Source organism: Rattus norvegicus, chromosome 19 (assembly GCF_036323735.1).
Source record: "Rattus norvegicus strain BN/NHsdMcwi chromosome 19, GRCr8, whole genome shotgun sequence".
Taxonomy (NCBI): Eukaryota; Metazoa; Chordata; class Mammalia; order Rodentia; family Muridae; genus Rattus; species Rattus norvegicus.
In genome coordinates, this window is record NC_086037.1 from 45,772,611 (window position 1) to 45,792,413 (window position 19,803).

A 19,803-nucleotide genomic window follows, 5' to 3' on the forward strand; every position below is an offset into this window, starting at 1 on the left:
GGCGCAAGGGCGCAAGAGCAGCTGGCAGCAGCATGGGATGGAGATTGGGAGCTTAGCCAGTTGCGTTGAGACAATTTGCTGATTGAGATGAAAATATCCCACAAATGCCACATGGCCCAAGAGCGAGGGTTGATAGGTTCTTTTTTAAAAATTTACCACTATGACAGGCAGACAAAACAAAATGAAAACCATTTTCTCCCTGAGATGGTCCCACACACCTGAATATGTGGCCAAGAATGACCTTGAGCTTCTGATCCTCCTGCCTCTACCTCTTCAGTGCTGACCATACATGTTACATGCACATCCAAGCAGTCTTAACTACTAAGTTACATTCCTACCCTAAATAAACCCTTAAAACTACAAGCACCAGGCTACTGAGATGGCTCAGAGTGTAAAGGTGACCTTAATTCCCTCCCTACCCAAACTGGCCCTAAAGGTAAGAACAAGAAAACATCAGAGCAGAAGTAATCAACATTCAACAGACAATTTAAGATTTTCCTCAATAAATAAATTAATTAAATTAACCATACACACAACTTCAAGAAATGTCCAAGTTGGCACAAGCCCCCAAGAAGTTTTATATAGCTTCAAAGACATCCACAGAGTATGAAGGAGTGCCAGGGAGGGAACTCACACAAGTTCTGGACCATCAAATCCCAGTTTCTTATGCATCAGTCCCACTTGATCCATGCATGTTCCCCTCTCTACAGGATAGCTTGTGACTACCTGACATTTGCTGATGACTGGGAAGGCGGACCAGAATGACAGAAGCAAAGCACATGGCATTAACATAGCTCTTAGGAGGTTTCCTCTGGGCACCCAGGAATCTGGCTGGAGTGGACATCGTGTCTGAGAGCTGGGATGCTGCTGCTGTCTGCATTATGTCATGGTCATCTCAACCAAAGGAGACAGGAAACTGCTGGTTGTTAGAGACCATGAGCTCCAGACATCAAATGTGCCCAGTCATCAGGAAAAAAATCTCATAATTCTGGCACAGCTTGAGGGCAGAAAGGCAGGGACGGGCAACAGTGGAGAGAGACCTACACCTCAGAGTGTGCCAGTGGCTTCTAACCACAGGCATTCCCTCTCGCACACACACTGCAGTGGTCCTGTGCTGTGGGCCACGGCCTCTGCTCTCCCAACCCAGTTTCCTTCTGAGGCATATGATTTTCTCCAGGCCTCTCTAAGCCATGCTCAGGAGAATACACATGGCAGTATCCAGTACCTTCTTCCCAACCCAGCTTACGAAAACTGTCCTCAAAAAACATTCCAACACTTCTATATCTGCATTTGTGACTCTTCATTCTCTCCTTCCTTCCTTTCTTCCTCCTCTCTCCCTTCCGGCGCTCTCTCTCTCTCTCTCTCTCTCTCTCTCTCTCTCTCTCTCCCCCCCCCCCCCTCTGTTTTTTAAGACAGGATCTCTGTTTAGCCCTGGTTGTCCTTGAACTCACTCCGTAGACCAGGCTGACCTTGAACTCAGAGATCCATCTGCCTCTGCCTCCGGAGTGCTCAGATTAAGGCACACGCCATCACCGGGGCTTCTTTTCGAACAATTTCATGCACTAGTTTCTCTTTGACTCTCTTTGGGGGCGGGAGGAGGGAGGGGTGTCCCACACAGGGTTTCTCTTCGCAACAGGCCTAGATGTCCCAGAACTTGCATTGTAGGCCAGGCTGGTTGTAACTGGTTTTAACCTCCTGCCTTCATTAATTTATTATTACCCTCCTGCTGTAGACAGTTTTGTATTACATACAAAAACATGTAAAAGAAAACAAGAACGGAAATAAAACAACAACAACAAAAGGAACACATGCTCCAGGTTCATAAAAAGTTCAGCCACTATCGACAACAAGCACACAACAGTAAGTGAACCGGAAACACTTGCCTAATTCCGCCCGGCAACTGGTAACCACGGAGGACAGACACATGAAGGGCCTCTCTGATATCTGAAGGTAAAGGCAGACTTTACCAGGCGAAGCAGTTACTCGCTCACTCTAAAAATGGGGAAAATACGGGCAAGCAAAGCTGGCCGGCGCGTGAAGTACGGAAAGCAGAAGGGGTCATTCCGAGTACGTGAACCGGGTACAGGGGCTCAGACAATGCCTCATCAAACTCTAGAAGTTCAAACTTCTTTTTCGCGCTGATGCCTACAAGGACTTACGGCGTACCTGTGGTAGCAGCATGAAGGCTCATACACGCAGGAATAGCGGAAGTTGGAAGTTAAGTAAAAATATGTGGGGCCAACGCGTCCAATTCTCCGGGAGAAGAATGAGCGCACACACTACAGCAGCGGCAGGGGCTGGAGGCATGGTGACTTCTAGAACTACTGCGGAAATATCAGTGAGACTGTAGTGCGGGGACGAGAGAGTGCATCTGAGGTGCATCTGAATTGTGAGGACCACAGCCCGGGGAGGAAGACAGTGAAAGGAAACCAGATGTGTTCTCGGGTTCCAGACCTGGCCTAACTGAGCAACTATGAATCCTCTAAGGTAAGTGAACTGCATGGGCGGCGGCGCCACGACCAAAGACAACTTGGGGAGGAAAAGGTTTATTCAGCTTCCATATCCAGAGTCCGAATCCACTGAGGGGAACTAAGGAAGGATTCGGGAGCCGGAACTGAAGCAGAAGCCACTCAGGAGTGCTGCTTACTGAACCTCTCCTAAGTGCTTGCCTCATCTTGGTTTCTTTTTCCACCCAGGACCGCCTTCCCAGAGACAACATGACCCACAGTAGGCTGGGCCCTCCCCAATCTTCATGGATGAATCAAGAAAATGCTCCATTGGTCAGTCTACAGGAGGCATTTTCTCAGTCAAGTTTCCCTCTCCTCAAATGACTACAGCTTTTGACAAGTTGACAAAAAACCCTAACCAGGCAGGGCAGGTGATGATCAGAAGCATCCGCCTCCATCAGAGGAGCCAGGACGTCACTGGCTAAACCTGACGCATCTTCACACAACGGCAATGTTACATTTGTGTTTACAGAAGAAGAAAGGTCATTTAACTGTTGAGTTAACTTAGAACATAATTTAGTAAGACCTTTACTTACATACATACATACGTACATACATACATACATAGATTACATAGATAGGCAGACAGACAGTCAGACAGGACATGTCCAGGGACAGAAAACCCTGTGCTGTTTTCACTCAAGACTGTCTGGCAAAGTAGTAAAAAAAATATTCACTTTATCAAAAATCGATCCTGAAATAAATATCTTTTTGATGTTATAAGTAATGTAATATATGTAGTAATGGGTCTTTCTGTCTGTGCTGTAGTATGTGGCTATGCTAAGGAGTAGGGACACATAGTACTGTTTGCTTAGGAGCCCAACAAGCTGCCTTTTCACGGTGTATCACTTTTAATTGAAAGGATGACTGACAAATTACGGTCATTCAAATGTGGGCCTTTGGCAGACTGTTTCTTGGAAATGAACAGAGTCAAGTTGATACTTCAAGGAAAGGCTGACAGTATTTTTAGCCAGTGATAAGATTCATGCTTTCAAGTAACCATTAAAATTTTAGAAAACTTGTTTGCTACAGTATGAACTTGACAGATTCCCAATACCATACTTAAAGACTTTTTCCAGACAGCATTCCTGAGGATATAAATAATTGTTGCATTTACAATAAGATGTATCAACGTTTTATAGTTCTATATAACTCAGGGAGTTCATATTTCTGGAATGTCCAGTAGTGATGTTATGTGCGTGACAACCCAGTCAAAACACAAGACAGCTCAGTGGATTTAGGTAGAGCAGACATGAAAAGTTTGTTACGATGTTTTCATTCAGCACTGCAGGACCTTGGTGTGGTCCAGAGATGGTCATGTTGCTTGCAAAGGTGGTGCTGTGTCTGTATGACGGCAGCTCTTCCTCCCTAGCCTGATGCATAGAGTGAACCCATCAACAACCGAGGACCCAGTGGTCCTCTAGGAAGTCAGACACCTCGGACTGACAGAGGCATACAAAACACCACTTACTTCACACACTCTCTTTGGGAAAAATACATATTTTCATTATAAATGTGGTTTTTCTATAATTAGCATGTCCTGAGTTAGAGCTGTTATTCTTAGCAATAGAAATATTTAATATCTCTATTTTAATCTCTAAGATATACATAATTCTTTGGGGCCCTCATGAACTTCCTAAAGCTTGAGAACCAGCGTTTTTGCGATGCTCGCCCTGGGTCATATGATCTGTACCTGCAGCTCTGTAGAAGCGCTGCTCACACCACATCACCAGCATGGATTGTCTCAGCAAGGCAATAACAGAATGGAAATGCTGAGATGCAGAAGGGAAGCAGCCCGAACACTACCACATTTACCAATTTCACAAACAGGAAGAATGCAAATGAAATAATAAACTGAAATTAAGGTAAAAGGGACCGTTGTCGGGGTTCCTGATAAGAATACACCCAGACAGGATCAGCAGCACTGACATTTGTTAGACTGGATTTACCCACAGCCTTTTTCATGGTGCGTCATTACATATGTGTAAATTAGGCACGGCTCTTGTAAAAAGCACCACACTAGAACTTTGTTTCTCCACAGGTGTCCCATATCTACAGGTGCATGTACACGTGTGTAAACATGCATGGGGAAGCCAGAAGTTGGTGCCAAATGTCTTCTATTGCTCTGAGGCAGGGTTTCTCGCTGAAGGTGGAGCTCACCAATTTGGCCAATGTAGCTATCCAGCTTGCCCAGAAGGTCCCATCTCTACCCTGCAAGTGCTGGCATTGCAGGTAGGCCACACCTGCTCGGTTTGTATGTGGGTGCTGAGGATTTGAACTGTGGATCCTCATACTTGAATGGCAAGCACTTTATCCACTGAGCCATCCTTGTAGGCCCTGCAGTAGAACTTTCTGGCTAATTATGCCGCAGGTGAAAGGAGGCAAGAAAGGAGGCAGACCTTTACAGAAGCACAAGTCTCCAGGAGCTCCCCTAGGGCAGGGTTCCCTCCTTGATGCTATCAGTAATGGGATTCAAAGCCATTCATCCTAAAGGCTTTTTCAACAGAGATCTCTCTGCTTTAAAAGGCGACCTCCTTCACAAGCCCCATACCCTCCATTCCCATTTTTATCACAGGGAAGTCCACACTTCCCAGCCAATTTCTGAGCTACACACACACACACACACACACACACACACACCCCACATGGAGCCAGCACAATCTTAGGATTCAGTTCCCGCCGTCTTTGCCCTGCCTTCTGTCATTCCATTTGGACCCACTAATTCTGCAACATTAATTCTGCAACACCCTTCTTTTAGTGGCCCCTTATTATTCTGGGTTGGCTGCTGTCATTTCTTCTACTTAGAATGTCCTCTGTCCTCAGCATCTAAATGGCTGCTTCAGATGCTACACTGCCAGAGTCTTTTACCTGCCGCTCTTAGACTGTGTTCCCATAAATATCTACATATCAAAGTCATAAAAATATCGTCCCATACAAAGTCACAGAGTATTGCCCCATGGTTGTTAAAATGTCTACTCGTATGTGTCTGCTGACTGCATAAAGAACTGTGGCAGGGCGAATGTGTCCGAGTTCTGTGCTTACGTCCATGCCCCTAACATGAGGAGTAGTAGAACATGGGGACTTAGCTCCCACAGGATTTCAAGCTCCACATTGCTACCTTGTGCCAGCTACCATACATCCAAACTCCTAAAGACTAACAGCTCAGTTACTGAAAGAGGTGTCCCCAGGGAAAGAACAAGTTCCGGTTCTACACTGACAGTAGAAGGTCACCGGAGCAGCATCTCATTTATAGAACTCTTCTTCATGAACAAGATTATTTTAGGGTTTAGTACCTCTTGCCTCTGTGCCCCCAAACTAATAGAAATCTTTAGAAATCCACTCCTGACAGACAAGTTAAGCCGACTTCTCCATACACACAGGGTTTACTCAATGTTGGACAGTTTGGGGGGGGGGGGGAAGAGGTCTTGTTTTTGTCTACATATTGACTGACTCACTGATTTGAACTCATAATCCTCCTGCCTCAGCCTCTCAAGCCCTAGATCACAGGTGTATGTCATCGTTGCACCCATTGGAACAGGTTCTTTTGTTTGCTTTTGGTATTCAATACCACACACACACACACACACACACACACACACACACGCACTGTCTCTCTCTTTCTTTCCTTGTTGTTTTCCAAGACAGAGCCACTCTATGTAGCCCTGGCTGTCCTGAAACTGTCTCCTTAGTCCAAGCTGAACTTAGAGACCTGCCTGTCTCTGCCTCCCCAGTGCTGGGATCAAAGGTGCCTCCCACCATTGCTGAAAACTTTCCGTTCAAGAAAAGCCACAGTTACACAGATGACAACTCTGAGAACATAACCCCCGTCGCACCCAACAGTTCTTCATGTCTTCAGCTGTAGATGTCAGACATGATTTTGACCCGCCCCCACTCCTCTCTCTAGATAAGACATCACTCCAGACTGACTCAGTAATTAAGTCCTCAGATGATGACTTCGAGAGTCTACGACAATCTTTTTGCCTCCCTTCTGGTGAGTGCTTTATCATCACCTTTAAATCCGAGCATCCAATCTGGATTCAGTATTGCAGATGTGAATCCAGGCACTTACGAGAATGACGTAGCCACCCTGGTTTTGAAAGCAGCCCTTAAATCCCGAAAGGCAGCTCTGTGTGCAGAGCCATCCACATTTCAACCAGAGGCTGGGTTCTAAGTATTATTTCTTGATTATAGTGGAGATGGGAGCTGGGAGAAGGGAACATAACGCATTTTAAACATTTATATCTAGCGTTAATTAGTTATATTAAGTGTGTGCTGCTTTTTTCATTAGAAGCCAATATAAGGGGCAAGAGACACCGTTCGGCGGTTAGATGCACTTGTTGCTTTTGCAGAGGACCTAGATTCAGTCCCCAGGATACACAAGGAGCCTCACAACCAATCATCTGTAATTCCAGTGCCAGGGGAGCTGAGGTGTTCTTTTGACCTCTGTGGGTTACTCTCTGTGCAATCACACAGAGCACATACATACATGAGGGCAAAATATTCCAACATATTAAATAAAGCTCTAAAGTAATAGGTTGAAAGGGGTGGGGTTCAGTGGCAGAACACATGCTGGGGTGCACAAATCCTGGGTTCTACCTCCAGCACTAATCCCCCCAAAACCAATGCAGTTAATAAAAGTACATTCACACGTCTTCCCATCACTCTCCAAACCCCTGGACCGCCCTCGGCAATCCCTCCTGGCGGATTGTGAGTTCAAGGCCAGTCTGGACTATATAGCCAGCCAGTATCTCAAAAACAAAGACAAACACCCCTGACCCCACAAATGCCTGAGCCCCAGCTGTAACCAAGCAATCTAATTACCCAAACTCGGCTTTGGAGTGGTGAAGTCCCTCCTTCCCTATAATGTGATCCCTCTCGTCCTAAGGTCAGTAAGTTCTTAGTTGAAGTTCTTCTGGGTGGAGACATGAAACACAGTTCAGTAACACGTTTTGGAGTACATGTCTCCCTAACAGTGCTCCCTCCCACATACAGCTCTGGTTCCTGTTCTAAAGGCCTGCTGGACAGCTGGAGGAACCAAACCAGGGCAGAAGAGAAGTCTAGTTCTAGCCCACCCCAGAGGCAGCGCCCGCTCTAGGGAGCACAGGAGTCAGGCCCCCCCAATGCACTGCTTACTTCTTTGTTTAATGTCAAAAGCCTGTATCTAGAATCGTCAAGGAAAGAATATCATCAGTGACAGTTTTCAGAATCCATGCAAATCCAAGAACTCCATCATCTGAGCTGGGGCGAAGGTGCCAAGATGACTTAAACAGTGAGACCCAGGAAGGTGTCACAGCCCTCAGTCACTCTATACTCAGCAGTGTCCTGCCCATGTCAGTGCTGATGCTTGAGCTGCTAGGGGAAGCTGCTCTCCTCCACGTGCTTCATATGCAGATGGCCCCAGGGAACCAAAGGCATACCATAAACAAAATGTTAGCCTAGCATAGTATCAGTCCAAGATGGAATTAGGGAAGCAGCACAGAAGTTAACTCTCCCAAGGCCTCGGAGCCCATGAGAAGTCTGGGTGGGAAGAAGAGTGAGAAGACCGGTCTGTGGGTGGGGTAGACACTTGTGAATCTGTTCTTCTGACCAGCATCAATTCTTGTCCAGGTCTTTGTTTTCCAGCCTGAACAAGCTACAGCCAATTACTCAAGCCCTGGTTTTAACAGCTAACAAAGTATGGTCACTAACCTGTCTGGGCCCAGCATCTCATGTCCTGGTGGCTGGGATGACATCACCCCAGAGTGGGATAGTCCTGGCTAATTCAGGAATCCTCCACTCTGGTTCTTCACTCAGATGTCTGGGGAATTTAATTTTAAAAAGGTTACCTCTAAGCCAACTGAATTAAGTCTGGTGATGTTTGTGTCTTCAAGACACCCCCATCTGAGGCACAGTCACACATGAGAACTATTGAGCCACCCGGCAGTGATCAGAAACTGGAGGGCAAGCAAGATTTTCCAAGCATGCTATTCGAAATCCCTGAGCTCCTCAACTAGAATCAGAGCATAATTCAGGTGTGTGCATACCGTCAGCATGTACTATGTGCACAGTACATGCATAAAAAAAAACCCATGTATAGAAGCTTATGCAGTTCCCTTAGAACCTGTTTCAACCATGGATAAGTGAGGAAAACAAGACAGAACCGCTTGCTACTGTCAGAGCTAAAATGTGGCACTGCCAGGCCCTGAACCCCTGCCTCGCACTGCTTCTTGAACTCCACCCTGCAATATGGTTCTTGGAACCCTTTGACACAGTGCTCAATTAAAAGATCAGAAAATGCTTCAGAACACAGAACAGTCTCTCGTCCAAATGCCTTCAGGGATGGCGAGGGAAGAGCCTTGGGGGAGGTGGGCAGGTGTACGTGCATATGGGGACATGGTGGCCAAGTTGCAGGAATTGTGGCAGGCTGATGAACCCGTGCCCAGGAAAGGGGACAGCCCCACTGACTGCAGCAGATTGCAGCCATGTGGGGAGGTAGGCCAGTGCTGCTTGCTCTTCCAAGTGTTCAAAAGAAGCTGGAAGTGTGTGTGTGTGTGTGTGTGTGTGTGTGTGTGTGTGTGTGTGTGTGTAAAACCTCCAATTTCCAAAATTCTGTCTGAAGTAAACATTGTGCAGGGCAGAACACGCTACTATGACGCCTGTCTGTGACCTTTGACACGAACAACCATGCAACGGACACACACCCTTCAAGACTTTATTTAAGATCCGTGGGAATACGCTCCCTTAGACGGGCTCCCTGTGATTAGAAACAGCAGACTGTGTGTTCATAGACCCTGAACTATGACCCATATGACATATGGAAAACCCAGTGTCGATTTCCTCTCGGTCATTTTAATCCAGGCATTGCCTGTTGAATGAATGACTAACAGACCTTCATTAAACACCTCTCCTCCCCTCAGTTTCACTGGAGGTCACTGTAAGAGGATTCATTGTCCTTACCTCTGAGTAAAGACCTGTCATAATTCATATGGTTATTACACAACTTAGATATGATTTCTGCCAAATCACACACACAAAGGAACTCATTCCTTTAACGACAGCCTATTATAACATTGTTGGCCTGCAGAATAAGTGTTAGTCAAGCCCTACAATAATAGCTTCGTAAATGAACTTTACCATATTATATTGTTACTACTCACCCCACTAATGAGCTCTATGAAAAAAATAGAAATTAAAAACACTGAAACCATCATAAAGCTTGAGATCAGAATGCTAGTCTAATCATAACCTAAGCATACAAATACATTTTGTATACTTAAGTGTATGTTCCATTCTTTCTGTGTCAGGCACTAATTAGGCATGACTTTGTATATGCATACAATACTCACATGTATTTAAACAATCCTAATGCCCACTCTGAAGATATAGAAATGGATAACAGAGAAGGTAAGTCATTGGTCCAAGGTCACACAGCTTGCCAGTGGCAGAGCTGGGATCTGAACCGCCCCACACAAGAGGTTGCACATTTCACCACTACCCTGTCAACTTCAGAAGCACATGAGACCTTTGTTTTTACTTTACTTACATAGTAGACAGCAAAAGGAAAAGAGGCCAAGTCACTGGGGATATTTTCTCCATCTCATTACAAAAGAAGAGCTTTTTAAAATCCACCACCAGACTCCTTAACTTGAGAAAAATCTATCATCCTCCACAAGTACAGTAGCTGTTTCAAAGGCTCAGATAAAGTTGAGTACGACTGATCAATCGTGTAAAAGATCGTTTTCCCCTGGCCTTCCTGAGTCCCCTTTGAAGGCCAACTCCTTCAGAGCACTCCAAACAATTCACCCTGAGATCCACACCTCTCTCTCACCTTGCTTTTGCTCCCTCACACCCTGCTTCTAATGGGGTCTAACTTTTCTGACCTATGAAGGAATTAACAGAAAAAGGCTGAGTTTATCAGGGTTTGGTTTCACATGCTAGGCCTGTTGATCTATTCCTTTCTGGTAGAGAGAACTTGGCTGAGTTTGGTTTTCCTGAGCCAGCACTAGGAGCTGAACCAAGGACCTCATGCACGGCAGGCAAAGAGTCTACTACTGAGCCACATCTTTCAATGGCTGAGTTTTCTTTAAAATACAGGCAAAGACCACTTGGTCGTGTTAAAAACCACAGAGGCAGAACTTTGGTGAGAAAGGATGCTTTGTGTTTGTTTATTGTTGTTGTTATTTTTATTTTTATATTATATAGTATAGAATAGTTTATTCAGGGCATGGGGAGGGAGTTGAGAGGGTGGTAGAGACAGAGAGAGAAAGAAGAGAGACCGTTGTTTTTTTAATTATAAGGGACTGGACAGTCCTCTTTAGACATGTAGAGTCCTCTTGCATTTAATATAACCCTGGGTCTCCTCGAATTTATTTACTATAACCCTAGGTCACTATTTGAAAAGTAGAGTTGCTAATGGCCACATTCTGACCTCAGGTGGGTCTCACTGTGCATTTCACAAAGTTAGCCACAGTACAGTGTGTGTGTGTGTGTGTGTGTGTGTGTGTGTGTGTGTGTGTGCGCGCGCGCGCGCGCGCGCGCGGACGCCACAAATCTGACTCTTAGAATGTAAACAAACAGTAATATACACCATGTGACTTAAGATTAGCATCAAGCTAAAGTTGGATTTTAACCTATGAAGCTTGCTTGGGTCTGCATCCGTTCTATCCAAGTTGGGTCAGTGGAGGGCAACAAGAGCCATCAGACAGGCCCCCACTTTGGCACCTACTCATACACTGTCTTACAGTATCATAAAAAACATAATTTTCAGACAGAGGGTAGAAATACCAAACTTACACTTCAACAGACAGGAGATAGAGGCTAGGAACCTCAGCCTGCGAAGCAGTCTCAGCGTCTGCAAGGTCTGTGCTTTGCACATTATTTTCTTATGAAATATGACAGGAGACATCTCGGTTACTATGAACCATAAAGCGTTTTGTACACTTCGCCCTCGACAGTATGAATTACGCCTTCCAAAGGAGGAGGCAGGAAAGACAGGGTGGAAGGGGGCAAGAGCAACACTCACAAGGTTGGCCCCAAAATGGGATTTTAAAGGTACATGACCTGGGGTTGGGGATTTAGCTCAGCGGTAGAGCACTTGCCTAGTTAGCGCAAGGCCCTGGGTTCGGTCCCCAGCTCCGAAAAAAAAAAAAAAAGGTACATGACCAAGGCCAAAATAAGTAACAAAGTCAAAAGAATGCATGGGCCTGCACTCAAGTGTGCCCGAGCGCATGTACACACACACACACACACACACACACAAGCACGTGCACATACATATACATATATACATATACACACACACAAGCACGTGCACATACATATACATACATGCATACACACACACAAGCACATGCACATACATATACATACATACATATACACATATACACACATATGCATACACACACACACGTGCACACACACACCCCTCTTACCATAACTAGGCCCTGGATTTATTTTCAATAAGTAAAAACCAAAAATCTACTCCTTTACCACAAGGCCCACAGCCTAGTAAATTCTCATGCTAGAAATCCTTTAACATCCCCCAAAGTCCCATTCTGTAGGTCATACGTGCACTCACTATCTTGGTCTGCAGCCAATCTGATTAAATTACAGAAAAATTACTAATACATCATCAGAATAGGAAGATCAACACCAGCTTGTTCTGTTGCTTTTGCCTCTCGGATCCTAAAACTCCACTAGGGATCTGAAAATGAAGAATGGGGGAAGGCCTGCTTCAAATGAGGGATAAAGCATTATTAACCCCACTGCAGTAACATGGCGCCATTCGAGCCCTACTGATGGCCTTGGTGACCAGTCAGAGCCACTAAACAAATGTCACACAGTGCAGCAATGTGGGCGCCGCCATTCTTTCCAGCAGACCCTGGGCTATAGTCTGAATCTTTACATCCTATATTCCTATACTGGAACTTCATCCCGGTCTGATGGTATCAGGAGGAAGGGCTCACCAGGGTGAGTAGGTCACAGGGCAGAACCATGATGAAAGACGCCCCAGGCAACTTAGTCACCCCCTCCACTGTGTGAGTACACATGAAGACAGCGCGGTCAGAAGAGAGATGGGAGTCTTTACCACATAGCGCCGAATCTGTGGTCATCTTGACTTTGAACTTTTCAACCTCAATGGCTATGAGAAAAAAGGAAATGCGTTGTCTAATAAAGCACCTGGCCAAAAGCATCTTGTTACAGCAATCTCAATTAACTGGGACACTGGCTCATCCAGTTGACAAGTGACTGAACAGAGCTGGTAGCACAAGAGGACAGAACTTTTCCCATGTTCTGAAACTTCATGTGTGCAGACACAACCTAAGTCCAAAGTTCTGGGATTACCAAGTAAACTGCTTTGGCAGCCCCGGCCAGCGCCACCTATTTCTAATACAGCTTTTTCTACAAATCCGTGTGGACAGTAGTTAATAAGACTCTTTAAACAACTTTTTAAAACAGCTTTGACCCCAGGGACCGGCCTGGGTATCCCAGCACACACTCTCCTTGGAGCACACAACTGTCGGTCTGAGTTTTGCATATCTCCCCAAGTGGAGATCGTCTCAAAAGCTCCCTCGAACCCCTCTGACAGAGACCATTCAAAGATCCTCCACTACGAAATGTGCAGCGGCACTCAGGCGAGCAGAAAGCTGTCCAATTTAGACTTCTGCAGCATGATTTATTAACACTTTGTGGAGAGACTTGTCAACTCACACCAGCTGTGTCGTCTTGAGAGCGAGATGGCAGCACAGATAAATTAAAAATCAATTTTTTTATTAGAAACTATTTTGAAGCATTAGAGGGGATGTGATTTTTGAACTGTCTTCTGTATTTTCACAGGAAGCCGTTGCGATCATCCCTTATGGTCCCAGGGATGCATGATGCTCTTTTTGGGAGCAGGTACCAGTGATCCCCAAAATCATTACATTTATCAGAATCATTAGACCTGCCTGACAAGCTCTGTAAAGTCTGCTACTTCAGGCTGAATGTTTTCCCATGGGTTAGTCAGGACATAGTGCTTGGTCACTGCAAAAATTAGTAAGAAATAAAAGCAGAACACACACACACACACACAGGTGGGGATGGGGGGGGGTCATGAAAGCATAAACAAAGAATCCAGTCGCTGTCTGGTCAATCTGGTCAGTTTGCTTCCTGGTTTTGCTGGAGAGAAGAGTTTGCTAACGTTTTGTTAATGAACGTTAACCTGCTCTAACCTGCTCTGATCTGACCCATGGCTGAGTGAGAACACTGGACTGAGAAACGACCGTCTTACTAACTTTTCCTCGTGCTTCCTCTGGGGAGTAGGTATCAGGCAAATTCCCACTGATAACTTTAATAGAATCCAAACCCATATGCGCATATGGCTGAATTGATGCTAATGGTGAAATTTTAAAGTGCTGATTGCCATGGGTTACGGGCATACAGATACAGTAAATGCATTAAACCAACCTTCCTGAACCCATCCCTCTTAGCCTCATGATCCCAAACACAGTGCTTGAACGGCCCAGGCCTGCCACAGAGCCCCAGAGTCAGCCTCCCTTTCTGAGGCTGACAGACCCTTCTTAGGTTACCCTCTTTGGGATCCTGATGAAGACAAGTGCCTGCTTCAGCTCAAAGAACCTCTAGGCTGGACTTTATTAATGAAAGAACTTTTGTGAAAGAGCCACCAACAGCAGTCGAGTCACATGTTTAAGTCCCAAAATGAAAATTACTGCATTAAGCCAAGAAACAGAGGCCTTAATTTTGAATAATAATTTTAAACCTACCTTTCAAGGTTTAACTTCCTTGGTTGGGTGGGACTTCCGAAAGATACTACAGACCCTCTTATGACATGTAAATAGGACTACTTTATCTTCGCAGGACATTCTACCTTTTTCTAGTATAGATGAGACGTCCCATGTAGCACAAATACAACACACATGTGCGGGCACACGCGGGCGCACACACACACACACACACACACACACACACACACACACACACATACTCCCCTCCTCCCCTTACTTTTGAGGCCCAGGAGGAAATGACTATAGAATTTTAAATCAGAAACCCAAAGCTAAGGTTAGTAGTGTCAGGTTAAAGGCTCGCCCATCTCCAAAGCTAATTCGGTTCTGAACAGTCCCAGGGGTGTCTAGCTGAACAGAAGGAGCTAGGAAACCCTAGCAGGCCGGAGCCCAGCCTGGGGAATTGCTAGTACTGTGTGCCAGGAGCCAAGGCTCACCCCAGACTTGGTATCAGATAATACCAAGTGCTCGCCTGGATTTCCAGGACTAATCCACTCTAGGGTGGACTATCCAGGTTCCCCAGTGTCTGTACTGTGGGAAGACAGTGGGCTTTGCAGGGCCAGACTGTTCCTAGATAGTATTGTCTAATGTAAGAAATAGACTCCACTCATAGACAACATCTGTATGTGGTAACGGTGTCCCATTGCTAGGAGTGCAAGGGCCAAGGTTGCTGATGAAAATGGAAAGTATTTCAACTGTTCTACAAATTCAAACAGTAAGAGAGAGTGTGTGTCTGTGTGTGTGTGAGTATGAGTGTGTGTGTGCGCACATGCTGCACTTCTTAATGTTTACAGGTTCTATCAATTCTTAAATCAACACATCAATAGTGGCTTTAATAACTTCTGCATTTACTCAAAAAGGTCCTTTTGCCTTATAAGCAATTTAAATTTCCCCAGTTCATTCATTAAACCACCTCCTTGCCTAACCTAAAAAAACATCACTGTGGGGGCGGGGGGGGGGGGATAGCGATTTTTAGGATTGTCTCTAATACTAACAGGCACCTTTAATCCAAAGACTCGACTGTATTTTAACCTTGATACAGCAGAGTTCTCCCAGGGAAGGAGCCCTTTCCCACACAGGAATTAAAAAAAAAAAAATAGTTCAGTATTGAAAACTAGACCATAAATCTACAACTCTATTCTGTACTAAACGGAAATTAACATTCATTTCCCCCCAAATCAGTATGCCTTATGTTTGTATATCATTTTCAAGTCTCTAGGATCCTCACTGAGCTCTTAGCTAGCCCTGGGTTACTATGACTGACTTGGAAAATACCCCATTTGCCCAGAAATTGCTCTTAGTCAAAATGTAAATTGCTTATAAAACATGTGTAAACCTCGCTTAGAAAAGGCAGCACAAATGCACACAAAAAATCCATTCAATGCAAAAAGAGGTGGAAACGCTTTACAAATTAAGGCATCCCTTAAAAAGAAGGGGGGAGGGGTGAAGGCAGGAACGTTTACTGTGCTTCCAAAAGTAAATTGCTTCTTACTTAGGTTAAAGTGGCTTAATGTGACTGCAAGAGGGAGGCGATTTTTTTTTTTTAAAGTAGATAACAGTATTCAATCTCAGGACAAGTAGGGAGCCCACTCTCAAAATAAAACTTCATCAACAGGCAGCAACCCGCGGGAGAGGCCCACCAGACACCGGAGCTAAAATGGAGCCTGAATTTCCTCTCAGACAGAGGGTAGTCGCAGGAGGTCAGGGTCAAGGTCACCGGCAGGGCAGGCTGCAGCTGCCCGACTGCACTGCACACCACGGGAGGGGCGGCGTTCCAGTCGTCTCAGCCGAAACTGATAAATCCCTTCTCTCCCACCCTCCCTCTAACCCCGCCAACATTTTTTTTTTAAAGCAGGGGGAGAAGAGAAGAAAGGGAAATGACCAAGTAACCTCACCGCCCTGGTTTTCGCATACAAGCTCATCAGCTGCCAAAGTTGCCATCTAAGGGCAAGTTCGCAGAGAACACTGAAGCCCATTTTGTGCGAGCAGGGCAAGCCTCCCGCGGTGGCGCCCGCCCGGGACACCAGCCTCCCCCCCCTCGCTGCCCACGCGCGTCCGAGCAAGAGGGAAGCCCGGCCCGGCCATGTGCACGCACACTTCCACCAACTGCTGCGAGTTTTCTGTGAATCGCAGCGCGGAGCCTCCCGCCTTGCCCGCCCCGACTGCGCCGCCTTCTCCTCCTCCTCCTCGCACAAAATTTTCCTACACTCGCAGCCGCCTGCGAGTGATTTTATGTGCATATATATTACATATGTGATATTATCCTCAGAACCTCTAGCGGGCAGGCGAAGAAAGGACTGCACCGGGGCATTTTTTTTTTTTTCTTTCTCTCTCCCCAAAGGAAGGGGAAAAAAGCACAACCCTAGCCCTGTGAGTCGACTCCTTGCATACCGGGAAGGGGGAAGAAAAGAGGAATGTTTGCGGAGCAGACTGCCCGTGCGTGCCCTTGCTCGTCACTCCCGGTGCCACCGCGCCCGCCCGGGCCGCAGCAGCCCCGTGGCCCCTTCGCGTGGGCACCGCCGCGGAGATTTCGCGAGGGGGAGATCGATCGCGCTCGCCCGTCTGCGGCGGAAACACACACGCTCACATACAACCGAGACACCATAACCTTAACCCTTCCCCCACCCTCCGTGAACTTCAGGTGACCGACCACGTCGGCCTGACACCCGCGCGGGCGGGCCGGCGCTCCGGCTCCGCTCCTGCCCCCAGCCCGGGTTTTGCAGGATCGGGCTCCGAGCAGCGCCAAGCCGCCCAGGAGAGGGGAGTGGAGCAGGGGGGGCGGAAGGGGGGGAAGAGGAGAAACTGACCCTCCGTCTCCCCCGACCCCTCCCTCCGGCGCCTCCCGCGTCCCCTCCTCCCGCCACCCCGCCCCACGCCTTCTCCCCTGCCCCCTCTCCCCTGCATTCAAGGAGCCCAGCGGCCCCGGGGGGGATATTTTTAGTTGCTTCTTTCTCCTTCACTTTTAGCTTCAGCAGCATCTCGGAACACTCCGAGCGGAGAGAGCTTGGTGGGGGGGCGAGGGGGGAGCCCGAGAGGGAGTGGGGGAAAAGTTAAGAGTCTCGCAAAGAAAAGCGGGAGGGCGGCGCGGAGGGACCCGAGGCGCGGGTGGAGGAGGGGACGGGGACCCGGCCGCTCAGCCCGGCGCGAGTCTCCAGTTGGCGTGTGTGGCTAGGGCCAGGAGGACTGGGATGCACTTTAGTCGCGGACTCTGCTCCGGCTGGCCGGGGAGGGGGGTCTGCGAGCCCGCGTCGCCCCGGCTCCGTCTGCTCCGCCTGACCCCGCATTTTATTGCGGCCGGGAGCCCTGCTCCGCCCTCCCCTGGGCTCTGCAGGGACCTCGCGCGCCGCGCGCCGCCCTGGCTGCCTCGCCTCAGCCTCGGCGCGGCTCCCGCACCCCACATCCGCTCGGCTGCCCGGCCTCGCCCCCCGATCGGCCGCCCGCGCCCCCCGGCGCCCCCACACCCTCCTCGACCGCCCCTGGCTCCCCCTCCGCCGCCGCCTCCACCTCCGCCTCCAGCTCTAGCCGCCCGCGGCTCCGGGGCCGACCCACCCCGGCGCAACCTTTAGCCGGAGACCGACCTCTCCGGTCCCCAGCCCGGCGGGCGGCCGCAAGCCCTCGCCCTGACACCCCCCAATCGCCATGTCACGGCCTCGGCCCGGCGCGCGCCCCAACCCCGCACACCCGTGCACCGGGATCCACACGGAATTTCTTATTTTTTTTCAAGATTGCAACCTCTCCCACCTCCCCCCACCCGCGACAAAAACCCGGCATCCACACTACTCCCCTCCTCCCTCCTCTCGCCCCCTCCCCCGCAACCCGGAGTGAGGAGGGGGAGGGAAAGGGGGGAAAAGCCCGATCTCAAGGAAAAAAAAAGAGGGGGGCGAGCGAAAGAAAGAAAAAGAGAGAGAGAGAGAATAGAAAGGGCACGGGGCTGATCATCACCAACATGGCTGCCTCGGCATAGACCTAAACGAGGAGTAACCCTGGCTGTGTCTTTGTCAGTTTCACCTCTGTAACCCTAAACTAATGCAGAAAACAACGGCGGAGGCTGCGGAGGGGAAAGAGGAGAGGGAGGGCGAGAAAATGGCACGAGAGGAGGTGGAGAAGGGATGACTTACGTGAGGGAAGGCGCTTGGGCTGCTCCTGCTTCCTCCTGGGCATTTTCCCCCTTTTCTCACATTCTCCTCCTTGGTTAATGTGAGATCAAATAAACCCCCGTGGGGGCAGACAGGCAGACACTGGCAGGAGCGGGGAGGTAGTTGGGGGGCGGGCAGGGGGAAACCCCTTCTCTCCGGTGTGTGCAATGGGTTGAAGCTTGTTTCCTGGAGCCAGAAGAGGGGTTTTCTTCTTTTCTTTCCTTTCTTTCTTTCTTTTTTTTTTTTTCCTTTTTTTAAAAAAATTTTTTTTTGGTCGTGCACCTGGCTTGTCCCCGAGCGTAATATTCTTCAATGGAAACGGATCTAATAGGTGTGAGTGTGTGTGTGTCCTGTGCTCGCGTGTGATGGGAGGTATAAATAAATGAGCGCCGGTGCGGCGGTGTCTATGGCCGCGCGCTGTGTCTCCGAGCCCCTAACACTAATGTCGGGATCAAAGGGCAGCGGCGGCGGCAGCACAGCTCGCAGCTCGCTCTCTCGCTCTCCTCTCGCGCTCTCTCTCTCTGTCACACACACACTCACACACACACACACACACACACACACACACACAGAGGCACAGACTGAGGGAAAGAGCGAGAGCTAGACACACACGCGCGCGCGCACACCACACACACACACACACACACACACACACACACACACACACACACACACACACACACACACTCAGCAAAGAGGAAGGTGCCCTAAGGCTCTCAGGGCGGACTCAGCCTCGCATTTACAACTGCTCTGTCTGGAAAGAATGGGGGGCGCGCGTGCGGGGGTGGGATGGACTTCTTCGAATTTATCCCGCTAGTCGCCCAATCAAGGGGGGGTGGAAAAGTTACCCCCCCCCCGCTCTTGAAACATTATTTTACAGATTTTTTTTTTAAGGAAATAGGTTGCACTAACCACTTTCTTTTGTGTATTAAACTACGTTTGGTTCTGTATAAAATTCCCCAGGCTTTTGTAACTGAAAGATTGACTCTCTCGCCCCATCACCTTGAGTCTGGAGGATAACAGACTCTCGCACACGATCTTGAAACAGCCAATGAAAATAAATCTTTAAAAATAAAATAAAATAAAAATAAAAGATAGCATAGTGTAGGATCAGCGGATGGGTGGAATGGATGCACTAGTTTGGAGGGTCTGGTGGAGTTAACACTTGAAAATTCAGCCTAAACAAAAATTACAGGTCCTTAAGAAAGAGGGAAACTAAGATTAGGTCACCCGGAGGGTTGACTTGACTGCCAAGATATTCCTACAGTGCACACAGTGATCCTGACTTCTGTAATTCACTTTTCCCCACTCCTGCAACCCAGGTAGCTGAGGCTTACCCCCAAGCCGTTCTAGTGTGCAGTTTGAGCTCCTACAACAGTTTTCATTAAGCCACACACT

The 19,803-nt window shown here is 47.9% G+C and overlaps 1 protein-coding gene across 12 annotated transcripts in view; it reads right to left on the bottom strand.

The window, feature by feature from the left end:
- Positions 1–19,129, bottom strand: part of Zfp827 (zinc finger protein 827) — a 166,891-nt gene extending 147,762 nt beyond the window's left edge. For 3 of the 12 annotated variants that reach the window (XM_039098166.2, XM_039098168.2, XM_039098170.2), the window contains exon 1: positions 16,165–17,110. In XM_039098166.2, coding sequence (XP_038954094.1) covers positions 16,165–16,210 — 46 coding nt within the window. In that variant the 5' untranslated portion in view covers positions 16,211–17,110. Of the gene's footprint in view, positions 1–1,883; positions 16,094–16,164; positions 17,112–18,387 lie in introns of those variants that run through there. The other 9 variants (XM_063277886.1, XM_063277880.1, XM_063277882.1 and 6 more) reach the window with 7 other exon arrangements.
- Positions 19,130–19,803: the final 674 nt, after the last annotated feature.